Below are 19,187 nucleotides of genomic sequence, written 5' to 3'. Positions count from 1 at the left end.
CGTTTCTGCCAAAGACGAGCAGGAAGTCAGGATGGGCAGAACTTTGTGCCTCCATCTGGATGCCAGGTCAATATGACTAGAGATGTGGACATAAAGGATTTTTCTGGCTTCTACACACACACACAAAATAGCCAAGAACTTACAAGGATCCAGCCTCCACATTTGGACCTCGGACGTAGAAAGGAACTCTGATATCAAACTCGTATGGCATGGACTTGCCCTTCACCAGCCCAAACTGCCCAATGTGATACCCATGGTCTGCTGTGTATATTATATACGTATTGTCCAGTTCACCTGTTTCAACCAACATATTGTAAATCTGAAAAAAGGCAAAACAAAACAAGAAATTCAGGCCAGTTAGTACTATATGCAGAACACTGGATAAAATTTTCTGCCTGTGTGTAATATACAAATAAATAACAACAGTTCAGGATGCCACTAAGTTACCACAATGGACTATTCTGAATAATCCATACCACAGAAAAATTTTACTAACCGAATATTGTGGCTATTACAAGGCAAACGTCAGTTTTCTGTTTAAGGTAAACACACTAGCATGCCACATTTTCAAAAGTGTTTGGGTTCAGTATTTTGCATGAGAGCTGTCAAGATAGAACTAAATACATAGGAGTAAAAGAGATAAAAGTTTCAAGGTGATAAGCATTTTTGAAGGTTTCCCTCCACCTTTATCTTTTTCCTGCAGCAAACAATTTTAATAAAATGACAGCATTTTGCATCTCACACTTATTTAAGCAACGCTCGATGATCTTGCCTTCAGACAAATGAGTCCCCATTATGCAGAATATATGCAAAATCTCTTCCAGATAAATATCACTCGGTCATGCTCTCTCACTAGCTCAAAAACTAACACGGCGAATTAAGAGGAGGTTTAACTCTGTGATTGCTTCTATGGATTCACATGAGAATCTTTATGAGATATGTACCAACCTGAGCACCACTGATCCGTTTTTATGTGAGATTTTCACTTGCACATGTCCAAAGGCGGCAGGGCACCACCAAAGTGGTGCCTCACCCAGATCCAGCAGAATCAGCGCAGAAGAAAACTAACTCTTGTTGTTTTGGTTTGAACGTTGGTTTGGTTTTTAATTTTGAAAGACTATTAGATGCATATAACTCAGTAGAAAAGGTCAGACTAATGTGGCGATTACAACTAAAAAACAAGCCAACTGATTTTGCCTGCAGTGAACCACCCAAAGTAAAATCATCTTACTAAACAGAAAATCAAAATAGTGTGGTAAAACAGCTATCTCCCCTAATGCTGGTATCTGACCCATCTAAACAGGTTCATAATACGAAGCAGAGATCATACATGCCTGAATCACTAATGATAAGACATTACTAGCAAGTTGATGCAACACCATCCAGATAATCTCATCTTTGCTTTACAGGACTCCTTATATTTTATGTTCTACCTTTTTTGAATAAGAATGCCAAGAGCTAAGCAGTAAATTGCAATACCTTTCAATATGCCTTCTTAGAGCTGGAAACCCACTCTTTTTCAGAGTAGCTTTTAGCTAATTCGCATGTTTCTGCTCAAGATGCCCAACTTGCACGCACTAAGAGATCTTCTTGTTATGTAATGCAGACAATTAAAAAACATATCTACCTATATGCTTATTTACTTCTAACATTAAATATCCTGGGCCTGGTTTACCATGGGATTATTCCGGTTAGGACTCCCGTAGAATCAATTTCTGCTGCTGCTGGTTTTCTCTCAGAAACTCAGAGGATCAGAAAAGGCCCACAGTTAGGTAGTTATTTCCAAAAGGCTGTAGGATGACTTTTCACTATCAGATGATACATTTTTAGAATTTATGATGTACATTTTTTCAGGTGATCCCTCTCTCTTCCCCATAATCAGTAGTGGCTGTGTGGCAAGAAATCAGCTCACAGCACCCAACTCACTGTACCTGTCTTTAAGGAGATGAGGATCTTTACACATTGAACAGAGAGACAAAATCCTCAGAGGTGAAAGGATTACACACCATTAAAAACGGATGCAGTCCTCCTCCTCCTCCTTCCCTCCCCCGTCATATACAGCGCAGCTTGGAGCTTTACTCAAGAAACAAGCACCTGTTTAGCCAAACCCAAGCGACTACTAATCTTACCATCTCCATGGAGTCGTCCACAGACATGAGTGTTTGAAGGCGCTTTCTCTGTAGCACGTTAGTGAACTCCATGTGTATAGGTTTCATGGGACCCGTATACCTCATTATCCAGTGCTTGTCTGGGTTTGGAGCGTAGTTATAACTGGGAGTGCTAAGGAACAGAGAGAAAACCCCGATGTTTTAGCAGTGCAGAAAAAAGTCATAATAATGTACACCAATAATTTCTATTTGATCAACACTATGGGACTAACTCTCTGAGGTACACAAGAAAATATCAGATTTACCTTGGAAAAAGTCTTATACTTTTAGTTCTAAATGAAAGGTGGGCGAATGAAAAAAAAAAAGTGGGGAATAAAATCTAGTAAAAGCGCAAATACACATTGTTTTTGCAGTGTCTTCAGACTAACATGGATACATTTCAAGCCAAGAGACTAGTCTCAGAAGTCTAGCTCCACAAGCGTGATCTGGATGAAGCTACAGAGTTCCTATTCATCTAACCGCTTCGCTTTCACTGTGCCCACATTAGCACCAAGAATTATGGCTTGTGCAAGCTGTTTAACAATAACTATGCAACTTGCTGAAAACGTTCAACCATGCTCTTTAGCAGCTGTTTTGAATTCAACATGACTGGCTACTTGAATACTTTCAGACTCGTGTACCCAGAGGAGCACGGGCACCCTACCTGGTGGTCTCAAACTGCATGTGAGCCCATGGCAAGCAGAAGCGGATACACAGCCAGAGCTTAAAGACCTGCCAAGAAAAGCAGGGGTGAAGGGAAGTAGGACTGTGTGTTGCAGACACTTTCCAGCCACCGACTCCTTTGTGATCACCAGAAACTCTAAAGGCCCTGCAAAATTCTGAGAGCTGGATTCAATGTCGCCCTGGAATCTCACTGCCCCTCCAAGTTCTCATGATCCTGGGACACCATTAAAGGATGAGGAGATATATCACTGATTGTCCATGATTTCATTTTGTTGGCAGTTCCAGAGATTGTTTTTCTGTGCATAATTATATTGCTCTAGGTTAGCTGGACTAAACAAAATGTTTGTTTTGATATATCATTACCGTGATGTTGACTCTCTGCATCACCAGCTCACTAGAAAGCAATACCTTACATTTGCAAGAAATATTATTTTTACCTTCTACATGTATTCCTAAAAATTTATGATTACTTAAGATTGAGAAGCACCTTTGTTGATTTCTTCATAGCCTGGCTCAAACACATCACCTGCAGAGTCTAAAATAGTAAAAATGACTGCCCCTAAGTGATTTGTTGAGGCTCCCTTTTTTCATGGGAAGCACTAAAATCAGTCTACGCAAATGTGCAGGCCAAGAAGGTGACACAGTAACACAGGAAAAAATAGCAGATATTAGGTTATTTTCTTCCCACTGCACAATTTCCTGATAAATTCAGCTCCTATCTGGCAAATATCTACTGTTGTTTTCGTGTACGCAACAGAGCAGCAGAGTAACTTATTAAGATAAACAATAGTAATGTAAGTTGAAACTCCTCCTTGAAATGCTGTATATCTAACGTATCTCTGAATATGACAGGTAGTCTTAAGAGTTTTAATATAAATTTGAAATTAATAATCTGACAGTGAAATGCTTTATGCCGAAAGCCTCTGTTAGATGCTATTTGAAAAATGCGCGTAGGCGGCAAATACAGGCGTCTTCATATAGGGAGCAAAGGGCTGGTGTTTATTCTCTCTGCATTGTTAATAGCCTCCTGAATTTCAGAATGTTATTGTGGCTGAAATAATGACATTGCTCCTTTGAAAATGCTGACAGTTATGGAAACTGTTGCTATGTGATGCCCAGAATGAATCAAAAATGCTTGGCAAACTCCTTTTCAGCTTACTTTGTGATTTCCTGGCTGATTTGAAACCTCCCGCTGTTTAATCCACCCAAAGCCCATGATTTTCTTTGATTACTACAACAGTAACCCTCTTACACTTAACAGATTTGTCTGTCTTATGGGGAAAACACACACATAAAACATTCTTAGAAGTTGGTTAAGATAACCTCTTCAAATGTACTCAGAAGATAAGTCCCAGCCTGATTGCATTTGACCTTGGAAAAGATGGGTGGTAAAACGTACCCCCTACAGAAATAACATTTCTGATCACTGTTAAACTGCCCAGCTGTTGCATTTTCTACAGTTATCTGTATAGGCAGTAAAAGAGGAAAACCAGCCACGTAGCCTAGGGATTTGCTATGTGAGTTCTGGTTGATGGGAATAATTTTCAAATAAGAAAAGCCTGCAGATGCACGTGAAAAACAGCTCTGTAGAATGAGATGGAGAGAGAGTGCAATGCAGGGTGGAATAGTCATCCCAGCTAGTACGTGTAATATGGAAGCAAGACAACGACAGCATAAATTAGCCATAGAAGTACATACCAGAGTTCCCAAGCAAAGTAGTGCTCTGTCAGTGTACGCTAAAATCCATACCACTAACTTTTAGCTATTATTGGCAACGCTACACCATTCTACATGTGTGTCAGCCAGTGTGAGCACCACGGTCACACCTTCGCTCTGCTTTGCGGATGCAGCTCAAGAAGCCGCCTGCAGCCTCTGTGCGGGAGGCCAGCGCCGCTCCCCCAGGCTGCGCCGCGTCCCGCCCGGGCGGCTCCGCTCCCCCAGGCTGCGCTCCGTCCCGCCCGGGCCGGCTCCGCTCCCCCAGGCTGCGCCGCGTCCCGCCCGGGCGGCGCCGCTCCCCGCCCCAGGGCGGCTCCTAACGGGTGCTCCCCCGGCGTCCTGATCCTTCCCCGCCCAGCCACATGGCAACACACCACTGCCCACACCCCTTTGTCACCCAGGGATTTATCCCTCGTGAGGGATTCCTTGGAATGTGGGAACAAGGGAAAAAATGGAAAGCGGAGAACTGATTTGTACATGCAGTGAGGGAATTATGCATGTTCTGCATTTCTACATTTAATCTTAAACCCAGGCTAATGAAAATCCTTACAGATTATTATTATTATATAGTGCTGTGAAGACTGCTGAGAGTAAGATTGGCAGTTTCTTTGCACTAGATTTACACAAAATCCTGGTTTTTTGTCCATATCTAAACGAAAAACACAATTCCTTAATCTACTAAATTAATCTACTACTTAATCTACTAAATTGTTTCTTTATAAACAAAACTTGTTTCCACAGAGTGATACTTCCTGTATCATTATTCTCATTGTAAGAAAAGTCACCTACAATTAAAAATAGTTTTGTGTAACTACTTTATGATCAGGAAGATAAACCTAATTTGTGTGAAAAATAGAAGTTAAATTATGAGCAAAAGAAAAATAAATGTAGTTTATATTTTCCATTGCTGGTCTTCCTCTAATATTTCTACTCTTTTTCATTTGACCAGCATAATTAAATTGCTACAGAATGTTGCTTGAAAAACGATTATCATCTCCAAGATATGAATGCCTTCCAAAAGAACTTCTAATAAGACTGAGGTCAGTACTCACTATAAGCTACAGCAGAAGTTGCTCATTTGGCATTTCTGTAATTTTCATTTCAAAGAAAATAAATGAGCAAAGCAAACAAACATGAAATGCTGCATTGCTGTAGATCTAGGACACAGATTCTCTTTGGTAGCACTGCACAAAATAATGAAATATATAATGCAAAGTTATGCAATACCTAGACAGTAGAACAAATAGACATTTTCTCTCAGACTTGATTTTAAATAAAGTGAAAAATCTCAAATGGATTTCACTGGACTTGGGATGAATCTTGAGCAGCTTCAGCTACCAACTGATTATTATTTCCATCAGTTCCCAGTTCCTTCACAAACCCAAAAATAAAACAGAATTTCCCTTAAAAAAAAAAGGGGGGGGCCACATAGGAAGAAAACTACAAACGTTGAACATCAATGAAGGCACGAACCCAGTAATCAGAAAAATACTGTAATATTTCCAGTTGTGCCAAAAGGCAATTTGGGAGATTCTTCCATTTTATCGGCATGCGAGGAGATGCCTGTAATAGAGTGTTACAGAGCCGTCCCTGTAAAATGTCTCTGTGCGATGAACAAGAACCATCTCGTCCTTGTACGGGGTCGTGCACAGACACAGCAGCTCGTTCACAACAGCTTGCCTAATCTGGCGCTGCAGGCCTGTAGTTCCTTTCCTTCCATATACGAAACAGGAGTAATAAGTACTGCATACTATGTGATTTTTGGTAATACCGATAAAATAAAATAGTTTATGCATAAGGCCGTGGAGACAGTTTCTTCCCCTGAAAAGATTACAGCCCAAGAACGAGATTTTAATCCCTCTGCTCAAAATAAACAGTGCTTTACTTCCCAAATAGGTTGCAACAATGTCCGACGAATTTAACATAAATCTTTCAATTCATCTCAGTGAGCTACAATTCTGAGTTCTAGATGCAGTAGCCATTCTCAAGATACTTATACTTGTCCGAAGAGGTTAAAAAAAAATAAAAATCAAAACTCTTCTTACACATTTTGTGACAAACTTATGCCAAGAGTATTATAGAGCAAACATTGTTTCCCTGAACCTGGAAAGGGAATGGTTTTATTTTCCCTTACATGTGTTGGGAGGCATTAGGAAAGAGATGCGAGTACTGAGGGGCTGAGTCTTCAGGGCCGTGAGGAGCCGCGTGGCTTATAACCATCAGGACGGGCCTGTGAGGATACATCTTCTTTGAGATCCTGAAGAAGGTAACACTGTCGTTGGTAATCAGATCAGTCAGATAATCCTGTAAGGAGAAGCAAAAGTATAACGAGATACTTGAAAAATAATTCCAGGTGGGGGGTGGGATGGGAAGGGGAGGTCTGAGGTATCGTAAGAAACAGGAGAAAAGAAGCCGCTTCACTCAGAATGGGAGGAGAAGGGAGTTAGGTACAGATGTTAAAACTTCAAACACTGACCCAAAATAACTCTTTCTTCACTGCCTAGAAATATGAACAGCAACAGCTTCCTCTCAGAAATGAATTACATTAAAGAAGGTCAAATAGACTCTTTCTTCCCAGAGTGTGTAATTACATTATGAAGAACACAATACTAAATACAATGACCAGGTATTAATTAAAAAAATAGAAAATCACAGGTCAATTTCTTTGCTTTTTGGTGTTGATATCTTTAACGTGTACAGTCTGACCTTATATCATAATAGTGCTTTGAAAATTCAAATGGCTCGATGTTCATTTTTCTGAACCTCCCTCTGAACCAGGAGTCACTAAAACTAGAAAATGCTGGGCTAACTGGACCAAGAATTGCATTCATTGTTACAGAGGCAGTGACAACCTGCCAGAGCATCATTTTCGTTCTTCTGGTATCTGCTGGAGCTATATGGACTATTTTTAATGACAAACCATGTTCTCTCTCAGGCTGCATCACAGAAATGCTGCAAATATAAATACTCCTCAAACATGAGTAGGATATGAAACTGCACATTTAAAAACCAAAATCATAACTGTCATATCACACCTGAACGTAAAATCAGATGTAAGCCTGCCTCTGGTCAGGTGAACAAGGTGAACGAAGAGAAGCAGTTTTGTATTTCAGCGTCTGTTCGTTCATTCGAACTCCAGTGTTAACACCAACCAGTGCTGTTGCTCTGCACACCATCATCTGTTTATTACCATTGCTGTGTGTTATGCAAAAATATGAAGATTATAAAAACATTTATCTTCTAATCAGACTTTAAAAAAAAATTGTTACCAGACTTGGTAAGAAAAATCAAACCAAATGAAAACCCAAACATTTTCAAGTATTGTATACACAAAACAGGGCCGAGGTATCGGGACATAAAGTTCCTTGTTGTGCCCTATGAAATCACTTGCCTGACGTCGCTCCACACAAGATAGATTTCCATCATAACATTTTTTAGTACATGGCTGTAAAAATTAGCTGTCTCATTCTGCATAGATCAGAAAGGAAATAAAAAAAATCATTCTGTACATCGGTTGCCCCTTCCCCTTAATAGCTGGTGATAGAAAAGGAAACCCTAGGAGCCTGTAACATTTTATCTTTCAACACAAAGCATATTCAATTAAAAGTGGCAAATAGGGGAGGGGAAGGGGAAAATCATATAGACAGCAGCCTTTTAAGGGGAAAACTGACTGTGAACACGTAGCTAATGGAACACAAATATGGAGGCGGGATTTGTGTTCAATAAGAGAAATCCAACTGAACCCCTGTTTAACGAATACAGCTGTAGTTATACACTACAAAAAACGACAGCTGCGTATGGCTAAATTTATGGCTAAATGTACTTATCATCATACTTGAGAGACAATTCAGGCCATTTTAGGAATCACAAAAGCTGGACCCTTTGGCAAGTTCACACTTTTGGCTGAAATAAACACACTCCTGACTGCAGACAGGTAACTGCTTGAGCTATGTGCTAGATGAGGAAAAACATGATACCGCGTTCGGCAATGACTATCAAGCATTTTAGTAAGTTCGGCCCAGGTATAACTTCTTTGCAAGGATATTAGGAAATGTACACGCCTGTAACAATGCATGGAGATGTAAATTTAATACTTTAATTCTCCACTCATTCAAAATTATCGTAAGATATACCACAATATTATGAATTCTCTATCATATTACAGCTATGAAACAAGTTCCTTAAACTAACATAAAAAGATGGGACTGGCTGGAGGGAATGGGATTCTTATCGCGTTTACGCTTGTGTAACTCCACTGGAGTCACTTCTATACCAGGGGAAGAGATGGCAATCAGACCCAGCACACAATAATGAAAATATGAAGCACAGAAATAGTGCATTTAAATCAATTTTCACATTTCAGCTCATAATACAGTCACGGGATGTTTTGTTTGTTTCCACTGCTGCTAACAATGTTCTCAGTAACATGACCCTCCCGGAATGGAAGATAACGAAACGTCCGAACACGACGCCTATTGGGTTATAGCTAATGTTACACCTAGCAGCTTCCGAGTACGAAAATAATTCTTCAGTTAGACTGAAACCATAAATTGCAGCTTTCTTGCAGTCACCTGCCAGTGTTAAAGAAATAGAAACAAATCAATAGGACCTACCCTGGAGTAGTCAAATCCGTGCTTCTCCTTCACTCCATTTCTACAGAGCGTGTAGTTGTAAAACCGAGAGTTTTTAAGCAATCCAACCCATTCTTTCCAACCAGGAGGCACATAGGAACCATTGTATTCATTAAGGTACTTTCCAAAGAAAGCTGGGGGTAGAGAAAGCAGAAGCACAGTAAGGAGGTGTAACAGAAAACTTCAAAGACACCATATTTAGCCTCTTCCAAGAGAAGTTTTGTTTTCATTCAGATACATTTATGATAAGTTCTAAGTTTGCCCGGGTTTGTTTATTTTAGAGCTCTGTAATGCAGATCTTTTGATTTACAGCCTGACTACGTATGAGAGAAACTGAACCACAATTACCATTATATTTCCTTTAGTGCTTGATACAGTCAGAGCCAGATGAAGAAAACAGAGAACACTTAAAATAGTGCCAGCTTCCACATTATCTCATCCTACTCTGAATCCCACAATTTAGCTTCATTTTGGTTACACCCACTTAAGCCATCTCCAGAAGCAGTGAAGTCACTAACAGGAGGCTGGCTTGGGAGAAACCATGACAAATGAGCACCATAAATACGATGGGACTTCAAACTTGCTGCACAGAAACGAAGCAGCAGTCTGTTTGGTAGAACGGGTGCAGAATGAGCACAAGGATTCTTACAGAACCCGGGGCAGGCGTTCGAGCCATCCTCCCGGGAAACGCTGCGTACATGCTGGCCTTGCTCGCCAAGCCATGAGTGTACAGACACAAACTATTTTCCAGAAGATGGTTGAGGAAAATGAAAAGCATTAGATTTCTATGAGAAGAACACACATTCTCTGCAGTACACGATGTACCAAATGATGCTTTCACACTATTCCAGTAAAAAAATAAATAATTCAAAGGAACATATTTTTCAGTCTTGGTTTATATGTTATATCATCACTATGCAATTACAGGATAAATTATACTGGAAGACTCCATTCATCTAGCTAGGTTTTTTTAAAGCTTAAAGGCAAAATTCTGCTCTTGGGTCTGCATACTGCACCGTGATTCAGCATCTGAATTTCCACGATCAGAGTTCGGATCTCAATTTTTCAATGGTCTCCTTTTTAACTCAGGGACACATACTATTTGCAGCATCTCACACTGGCTGTCTATCAGAGAACATCTGTCCTTCTATAAGGACAACGGAATATCTAAGATTCTGTTCTTAGATTAAACCTCACCTCATAGTCTAGGGGATTAGAGTACACAATTCATTTTCCCAGGTTCTTAAAGATTTTTTTTTAAGATTGTAGCCTACAGTGTCTGATACGGCACCTTCCTGCACTTCCACAAATGCAAGGAGCAATACTGTGGACAGAGCAGACCGGGTTTTCAGGCAGTGGAAAAAGGGCCGGCCTCACTAAGTCGATGGATTTATGTCTTTTTGTAGTAGCCTGGCTGTCTCTCCAAAAGATCGACGCAGGGAGAAACAGCGATACAAAACAGCATGTGAGCCAGCTCCACATCATTACCTGATAGTGTTTTTATTGTCTAAAAAATGGGTAACGTGATATTAGCAATATAGTGGAATAGAATGAAATACATTTACAGGGAGAAAGCACATTGTGCACTGAATGTCTACAAGATGCAGCTCACAGCGGTTATGGGTAAGGAAACAACGCAGCTGGACGCAGGACTGAAACACCCACCACTGCCTGCAGCAGCAGGCACGCACGAGGCAGGCGAACGCCTTTTGTCCCCCATTCAACACATTCTAGCCAAACAAATACATTTGGCATTTCTCCTCATGGGAACCAATCTGTTCCGAACACCTTTGGCTGAGCCAGCTGAAGAACTCAGGAAAAAGGCATTCTGTAAAAAATTGCTTCATTGTTATTCTGCAGAGGCATAAAAGGAAAGTCTGGTGGAAGTTCCTTCCAGCACCTTTTGCATACCCCCCCATTTTACACTCAGGATATCTTTATAATCATTCATGGATGTCAAAGGGCTCTAAAGCATTTTCTCTGCTGTTTCTAATCTTCCATTTCACATATTTCCCCCCCACCTCCTTCTCAGCCATTTGAAAGGTTGTTATTCCGAAACTTTTGAACATCACTCATCTGCACTACAAAATATTGGGTTACAATAAATCTCTCTTGATGCTGGTGAAAGATTTTGATTTTGGATCCTGAAGATTCTCTCTAACACAATTTTTCCTCTCATCAGATTAGTTCAGCACCAGAGACAGATGCTCACTAGAGCACACATGCCTTTGGTACATCCAATTTCAAACCGCTCCAAGATTTCATTAATAAACATTCACAGGGGCTGCTGTTGGATATGTTCAACCATGTTCCTAGATTCCGTGTACGGAACTCTCATTAAAAAATATCCGAGTGGCTGTTTTAAATAAATGCATTAAGAATGTGACTTTCCTTTGCTCTAAATACCACACAACGTAGTTTCTCCAAAGACTGCATATAACAGGATACACAAGAATTGAGTCCTTTGTACACTGTTACCACTTCCGCAAGGGTTCATAACATTCTAAGGCTCTTTTCTGAGAGTCTTGCCCTTCGATGATAAGCACCTGGAAAATTCTCTGGTACAGAGGGGAATTTTTGTTTGCAAACTCTTCCTCTAAGGAAAAAAGTTGCACACAAAGGAATTTTCCCTGTACTATCAATTAATACAAAGGTCTGCTCTGAATGTCACACAACTGCAGATACATCAAGGCCACAGCTCATTGCTTAAAAAGCAGCCCGAACATATTGTGAAATATAGTGCAAAAGTACAACCAAAAAACCAGACATCGAGGCATCATTTACCACCACTGGAAACGTTCAAGCTAGTTCTATCTACCAAACTCTACAAGCTTGTTGGTTTTGTTTTTTTCCTTTTTTAAAACTCTAATTCTTTTCCTTATATCTACCTAAAAATACATAACACAACTAAAATGCATCTACAAAGGATATTCACAAAACTTTGCTTTAAATTGAAAATAGATAATTCAGGATGCATCAATAAAATGATGCAGGGGATCATTCATCCCTTTTTATTCCATATGGACTGCCCAATATCAGGAGTTGGATATAACAGAACTTTTTCAGTTCTCAAACCAGAAACAGGAATGTAGCAGACGTCAACAGACATTCACCAGTGTAAAATTGCCGGAAGATCACATTTAGACACAGAATTCCAGTCTTCCACAATCGGTTTCCTCGATTGAGTAGCTCTGATTCTGACCATAGCTAGTTGTCTGTTTAGACACGGTTCTGTTAACTACTGGCCAAGATCACTTATCCATTCCACTAAAAACCTCTTTAACAATATGATCACAGCATTTATGCTCATTTTAAATAAAGTAAAAAAACCCAAAAAATCAAGAAATGAAAGTATGAGAGGAGTTCCAGTAATATTTTCCTGACAGTAATACGTTACATTCTGTTGGGAAGCAGTGAAAGATAAAGCTCTGCTACATGTGAAGCCAAGTTGGGCCATGCACTAGAAAAATATACTCCATGGAGCACCGTTAGCCTGGCTTCACGGGGACCTAATAACCTCTTAAGCAGTGAAGAGGTTATTGAGAAGACAAAGCCAAGCTCTTCATAGTGGTGCATGGTGGGAGGACAAGAAAGAACCAGCACAGATTGAAACAAGTGAGGTTCACCCTGGACGTAAAGAGAAGCTTTTTCACAAAGAGAAGAGTCAAAGAGCGAAACCGGTTGCTCAGAAAGACTGTGCAGTTCCAATCCTTGGTGCTTTCCAAGACTAGAATGGATAAAGCCCTCAGCACCACGGCCTGGGGCAGGCGTGGAGCAGGCGGTGGAAAAGAGACCTCCTGACGTCCCTTCCAACCTGAATTGCCTGTGATTCTAAGACGGACTAGGGGACTTAAGAGGCTCATCTGCAGCTGAATATACATGATTTCAGGATTTTAGAATTTACTAATATATTTGTAAATATTCATGCTCTCATAATAAATCCTAAAGGTGAGAAAAAGTAAAATTCAGCTTTCTGCTATTCCTGGACAGTAAGCTCAGTATTTTTAACATATATCCTTCCTCCTGGAGTCTTCTCCTCAAACCCTTCATGCTACTTGCTGTATCCACCTATTAGCACCCATTTAAATTGCACTTAGCACCATGACTGTGAAGTTAAACTCAAGTTTTAAGCTATTAACCCTCTACATTTAAGCATGAATATCGTGCATTAAGTACTTCAAAGACATATTTAAAGCACTTGTTTTCTGTCATATTTCAACTGCCAACTTTCCTGGTATTAACTTAGGTTTTGAGCTTTAAGCCTTAGGTCCACAGAGGGATTTGTTTACCCCTCTAAAATATTTTACTTCTATTTCTGATACTAGTTTTCCCCAGCTCAAAGTTGAACAATTAGCTACATTTGAAGAATCCCTTAGTTTTGGATCGAGGTTGGGGGGAGGTATTTCTGATCTTATTTTGGCTGTACATCTAGCAAAAATTACTTTCCGTACTTTTTGTCCTCTAAGAGACAATCAGAGGAAAGCCCATGAGAAAGCACTCTCAGCATGGCTGAGTACCCATGGAACAAGCAGTAAGCCCAAAGGTCAAGGCAGCTTTGCATTCACATCATACGTCCTTAAACTGACAAAGTACAATGGAGTAAACCCAGTGAAATTAATGGCTTTATAGCAGAAGTATGGGGGCTCCAAGATAAAAATCCTGTAAATTAATATTTAAGTTTGGTTCCATTGGAAAGATTTTTCAAGAGACATCAGTTCTCATCAGCTATCAAAACTGCTGACGAGATTTTCCAAAAATCGGTAACTTCTAAGTGCTGAAATCACCTGAACAAAACAGACCCAGTTGGCACCTCTCGTGACAACAGGAGATGTGCCACTACTGCCAAGATTAGATGATACTGGGTTATTAATACTAATGCTGCAAGTACACAAAACAAACAGTGAGTTCCTAAATGTTACGGCGATTTTAAGGAGGAAAAGAGGGGCTTAAGACCACATTTTGTTCTCAGATCCCTTTAGTTCCATCGGTTTCAGGATGCTAAGGGAGACTGGGCTCCAGTATTTTTTTGCTATTTCTTTTCTTTTGTATGTCTACGACTGTCCTTGAAATGATTAATTCATTGAAGTACTTGACCAGTTAGACTAAGGAAAGAAGTATGCACACAGACAAATATTTTATTTTAGTCTATTGCACATGATGGCTCAATTCTTCTCTAACTATAGCACACTGATAGCACAAAATTTTCAAGATCACATTCTCTGCCCACCATCACAGGGACATAAAAAGAGCAGCACTAAAGGCAAGAGCCTTTACATGCACAGCTCTCCTCTCTAACTGGAATAAAAATACCATTACAATTCACGCAACATAATAGTTGTAAAAACGATGTAGCACAGTGACTGGCAACCACTGCAGTTAAAATAGCCTCCAGGCTTTGTTGTTATGCCAGGGGACTACTCTGATATCTAGCAGGACAAAGGCAATGCACAGCAATCTTTACGACACCTTTGTTCCTCTTCCTGAATTTGCATTGCACATTCCTCACTTGTGGCCAAGGATCCGTGCCAAGATCTATTTAATGAGTCAGGGGAATTGGCTGAAGGGGAGCAGATGAAGCCAAATAAAACAAAAGGGCTCGAACCAAATATTTTGAAATGGTCAACAAGGAAGTGAACAGAGAATGCTGATGGTGAGCCAAGTCTTGCTTGTCCTTCTCAGGTGAGCAAATTCCCAAAGGAACTGGGGCGAAAGCCCCTTCTCCCTAACGCCTATGGCACAGCTTACAAAAGTTTAAGCAGAACTAGAATTACGTATCATGGTCACAGAAGAATCCTGACCTTTAGATTTGGACTCCTCCCGTCACATGCAACATTTCCTCCTCCACACATAAAACCCAAAAACCTCCCCAATAGTGGATTGTCAGACCTTTTCTTAATAATAAACAGCCCAAGCAAAAGCTTATCTAGCTTAATGCTGAATATTCACGAAAATACCAAAGTCTGCACCATGCTCCTTCGGCCAAGTCCAAAAGAATTTAATTTAGAGCCATTTTGTCTATAGGATTTGAAGGAAACCCAGTTGCCAAGTTTCGGGGAGCTACTGAGATAGGCTGTGCAAGAAAAAATATTTCCTGCATTTTAACAAAGCTGTTTTTTTCCACCTACCAGTAAACTTGGAAAAACACTACTAAAAGCTTTACGTCACAAATAAAAACAATAGTCTTACTGAACATGATTAAGACGAAAGTCCAACCCTGGTTCAATATAACCACAGAACTCCTTTTGACACAATATTCACTGAAACTGAAGAAATCCAGGTTCTACACTAGTTTACTATCTGTACATTTACCTTTTGCTTTTGACAAAAATACACATAACCATGTGGGCCACATAGAACACTGAGGCCTTTGGGCATATGGGAAGGAGAGCTTGGGAAAACTGTATTCAGTAAATTACATGACTAAGTTAAATTTTATGATTTTGAAAAACTTCTGCAAACCCCTCAGCATTCTAGAAAAGTAAAGAAAAAGAATGCAAGAAGATACCACAAGGACTTACAACTGCTAGCTGGACAAACAAAAAATATCTTAAACTGGAGTGAGATGGAGGAAACCTCTTCTCATTTTTGCCTTATAAGCTACATAATAATGAACACAAATGGCATTGGAAGATGAAAAATAAGTCAAGAGGTTCTTCTAAGTACTGCCATCGTAAAAGACCAAAACTAACAATTTTTTTTTTAACTGCAATGTGCAAATATTCTGTTTAGCTTTTAGCTATTTTGAATGCTATGAAATGACAATCCTATTTCTGAAGAAATATCAAGCTATGAATTACTTCTTGCTTGACACAATAAATCAGTTGACAAAGCCATTACACGTTAAATGCTATAATTGGCACCCCATCAGAAGAGTACATTATAGTAGGGGGAAAGAAAGAGATGAGGTGTCTTCCACAATCTACAGCATTTTATGTTGAAAACAGACAGATTTAGGGAAACAAAATATGACTGGAAATAAAGGAGCCACAGACACTGGCTCATCTGTGTAGTTGTGGATGCCTTTACCTCAGACTCCTGGGAAAGTTTTACTGGATTGCAGGCTACCTTGTGGATCCTACTCAGTAAGTTATTCACAGAAGTGTACGTATTCCTCTCTTCAGGACAGTTAAAATGTGCATTAAATAACATAAAGCTACACGCCAAAGACAGATGATGAAACAGTAGCTAAGTCTCTCTTCCACAACCTCTGCACAATCCTCAGGAGGCCACAGCTGTACTTAATGTGTTCTCGTTTTAAGTTATCAGATATTGTAATACGTTTGAAGCAAAACTAATGATGCTTAGAACTCAATTCACAGAAACAGAGGGAAAAGATACATTCATGTTTGACTTGAAACCAGCTTATAGTATAGAACTGAAGTCAGAGCTGGAAGGAAAAAAAAAACCACACACGAGGCAGGAAATCCAGAACCATCTTTTGTTTGAAAATGTCACTCTCCAGAATATTTGCAGGATATTCAGCTCGATAATTCGCCACCAAGGACCAAGCGTGCCAGAAGCAGTAACATGGACAGAGTCAGCGGATTTGGGCTAAATGTCAGGAGTCTTATGTCCTTTCCAGCACAGCTCCTTGGTTTCCCTTGGCAGTAACAGCTATCACGATATAGCCACTATGCTGAGTCTTTCACACCATTTCCAAGACTAATGGTCTCAAACCACCTAATAGATATAATGTGACAGATTGTGCTAAGATAATATTTCTTTACAGAGAGCAAAAGATCTAAGGAAACTAATTTACATTCAAGATAAATAATTCAGAAACCTGATATCCAGTTTTGAAAAGTCACCTAGATGTCTTGGAGGTGAATATCATAACACTTCAGTTCCTAATCGTGCAAATCACTTCTCAAAATTAGGTCTGACTCTTAAATCACTCCGCTATTATTTTTCAGTGGCCTTCAGCTCCCCATCAGCTGCAGAGGCTCCGTCCTGCACACGGGACGTTGCTCTGACTTGGACAACGCGCTTTCCTCGCATGCAGGTGGTGACAGAGCAGCGGCGACTGACAGAGCAGCGGCGACTGACAGAGCAGCGGCGACTGACAGGGCAGCGGCGACTGACAGGGCAGCGGCGACTGACAGGGCAGCGGCGACTGACAGGGCAGCGGCGACTGACAGGGCAGCGGCGACTGACAGGGCAGCGGCGACTGACAGGGCAGCGGCGACTGACAGGGCAGCGGCGACTGACAGGGCAGCGGCGACTGACAGGGCAGCGGCGACTGACAGGGCAGCGGCGACTGACAGGGCAGCGGCGACTGACAGGGCAGCGGCGACTGACAGGGCAGCGGCGACTGACAGGGCAGCGGCGACTGACAGGGCAGCGGCGACTGACAGGGCAGCGGCGACTGACAGGCAGGGCAGCGGCGACTGACAGGCAGAGCAGCGGCGACTGACAGGCAGAGCAGCGGCGACTGACAGGCAGAGCAGCGGCGACTGACAGGCAGAGCAGCGGCGACTGACAGGCAGAGCAGCGGCGACTGACAGGCAGAGCAGCGGCGACTGACAGGCAGAGCAGCGGCGACTGACTGACACAGCAGCGGCGACTGACGCAGCAGCAGCGCGGGCGCCGGGGTGTGAACCAAACCCTGCAGCTCTTCCCAGCGGTGCCCTTCACCTGCACGAGACCTTGTACACAGTCAGATTCTGTCACCGCTTCTGTTTACCCTTTGACTCTTTAGGGCACCAACTATTCCCTACCAAGCAATTATACAGAGGTACCAACTTCAGTTCAGTTTTTAAGTATTTAAGTAATAAAAACAGCAACCAGGAACTATTGTGGAGAGCAAATTCTACAGCAGGAAACTCATCTTTTTTTCTCCTGACATGTATCTAGATCCTAAAATCTGGTCCCATATTTTTCAGGTTCATTCTCCTGTTAGTAAAAATTTACTAATAGCCTTTCTACTCTTTCTTACAATATCACTTTAAAACATCAAATGCTCAGACAGTGAAATGGAAAAATAATTATTTGAATGCAGTCAGCCACTGTATCTTCTTAGTCTAATATTAATGGGAGGAAATGGAAGATTGTCACTGAATTTTAATGAATTCATTGATTAATTACTGTAAAGCCCTGTGAAAGTGCTAGAATGATTATTATTTTTATTCCCAAGAAATTTTTTATAATGGCAGAGACAGAGCAAAGTCATTGTGGGAGGTCTAGGTTCAAAATACATGTCTGGTGCAAAGTGGCATTTATTAATTCTTCGCATAATTCAAGTCTGGACTTACCATCAGAGTGAGATACTGACACATTACCATCCAAGCAGCAGCTTTCTCCTTTGTTAACAGGTCCACGTAGCTGAATGGGGCGAGCTGTACTATAGGGTACCACTCAACAGGAACAAGGACGGTAAATTAGCCAGAACGTGCAGTGCATTTGCGGCATCCCGAGCCATGTTAAGCCCTAACATAAATTAAGAGAACTCTCTCAGAAGATTCACTGAAGCAAAAATGTCCTTCTGCCAGGCTGAATTTGGCCTACCATCCCTAATTCCGTTGAATTTAATAAGATAAACATGTCTTTTCATTTCCTGACTGCAGATAAGGCTGACAAAATATTCTGGAATCAGTCAACAATTTCAAGACCTAATCATTCAGCCAGCCAGGCAAATGGAAAAGAGAATCTTTTCTCATTAAGTCATGTCTAAGAGAAAGTTTAAATCTGTATTCCAGTAAAACACCTTGGTATTTGCTGCTGCAGGACCCGGGCATGCAATAATGTATTGTGCATTTTAAAAGCTGTCTCACAGAAAGAGATGTGTATGTTCACAGAAAACAGAACCTTTTTTCTGTAAATGTTTACACAGGAACCTTTGACAGAGAAACTCCCTGACATTCAGAAATGTTTGTAACAGGATCTCTTTGTTTCTTTTCTATTCTAATGATCTCCTGCTCCAACTCAAAGTACTAGCATCCACTACTTTAAACTAGTGATGATTCAGATGTTGCTTACACTGACTTTTCTAAAGATTAATTCATCAATTGAC

General features: G+C 40.8%; 1 protein-coding gene across 4 annotated transcripts in view; it reads right to left on the bottom strand.

Annotated features, from left to right (window-relative positions):
- SULF2 (sulfatase 2) overlaps window positions 1–19,187 on the bottom strand; it is a 137,462-nt gene that overhangs the window by 33,428 nt on the left and 84,847 nt on the right. For all 4 annotated transcript variants that reach the window (XM_065645799.1, XM_065645801.1, XM_065645800.1 and 1 more), the window contains 4 exons: window positions 9,161–9,312; window positions 6,682–6,851; window positions 2,130–2,280; window positions 144–319 (listed from right to left, as the gene is read on the bottom strand). In XM_065645799.1, coding sequence (XP_065501871.1) covers window positions 144–319; window positions 2,130–2,280; window positions 6,682–6,851; window positions 9,161–9,312 — 649 coding nt within the window. The remainder of the gene's footprint in view (window positions 1–143; window positions 320–2,129; window positions 2,281–6,681; window positions 6,852–9,160; window positions 9,313–19,187) is intronic.

Source organism: Caloenas nicobarica, chromosome 15 (assembly GCF_036013445.1).
Source record: "Caloenas nicobarica isolate bCalNic1 chromosome 15, bCalNic1.hap1, whole genome shotgun sequence".
In the NCBI taxonomy this organism is placed as follows: domain Eukaryota; kingdom Metazoa; phylum Chordata; class Aves; order Columbiformes; family Columbidae; genus Caloenas; species Caloenas nicobarica.
The sequence above is the reverse complement of the archived record's forward strand: the minus strand, read 5'-3'. Positions and strand labels throughout refer to the sequence as shown.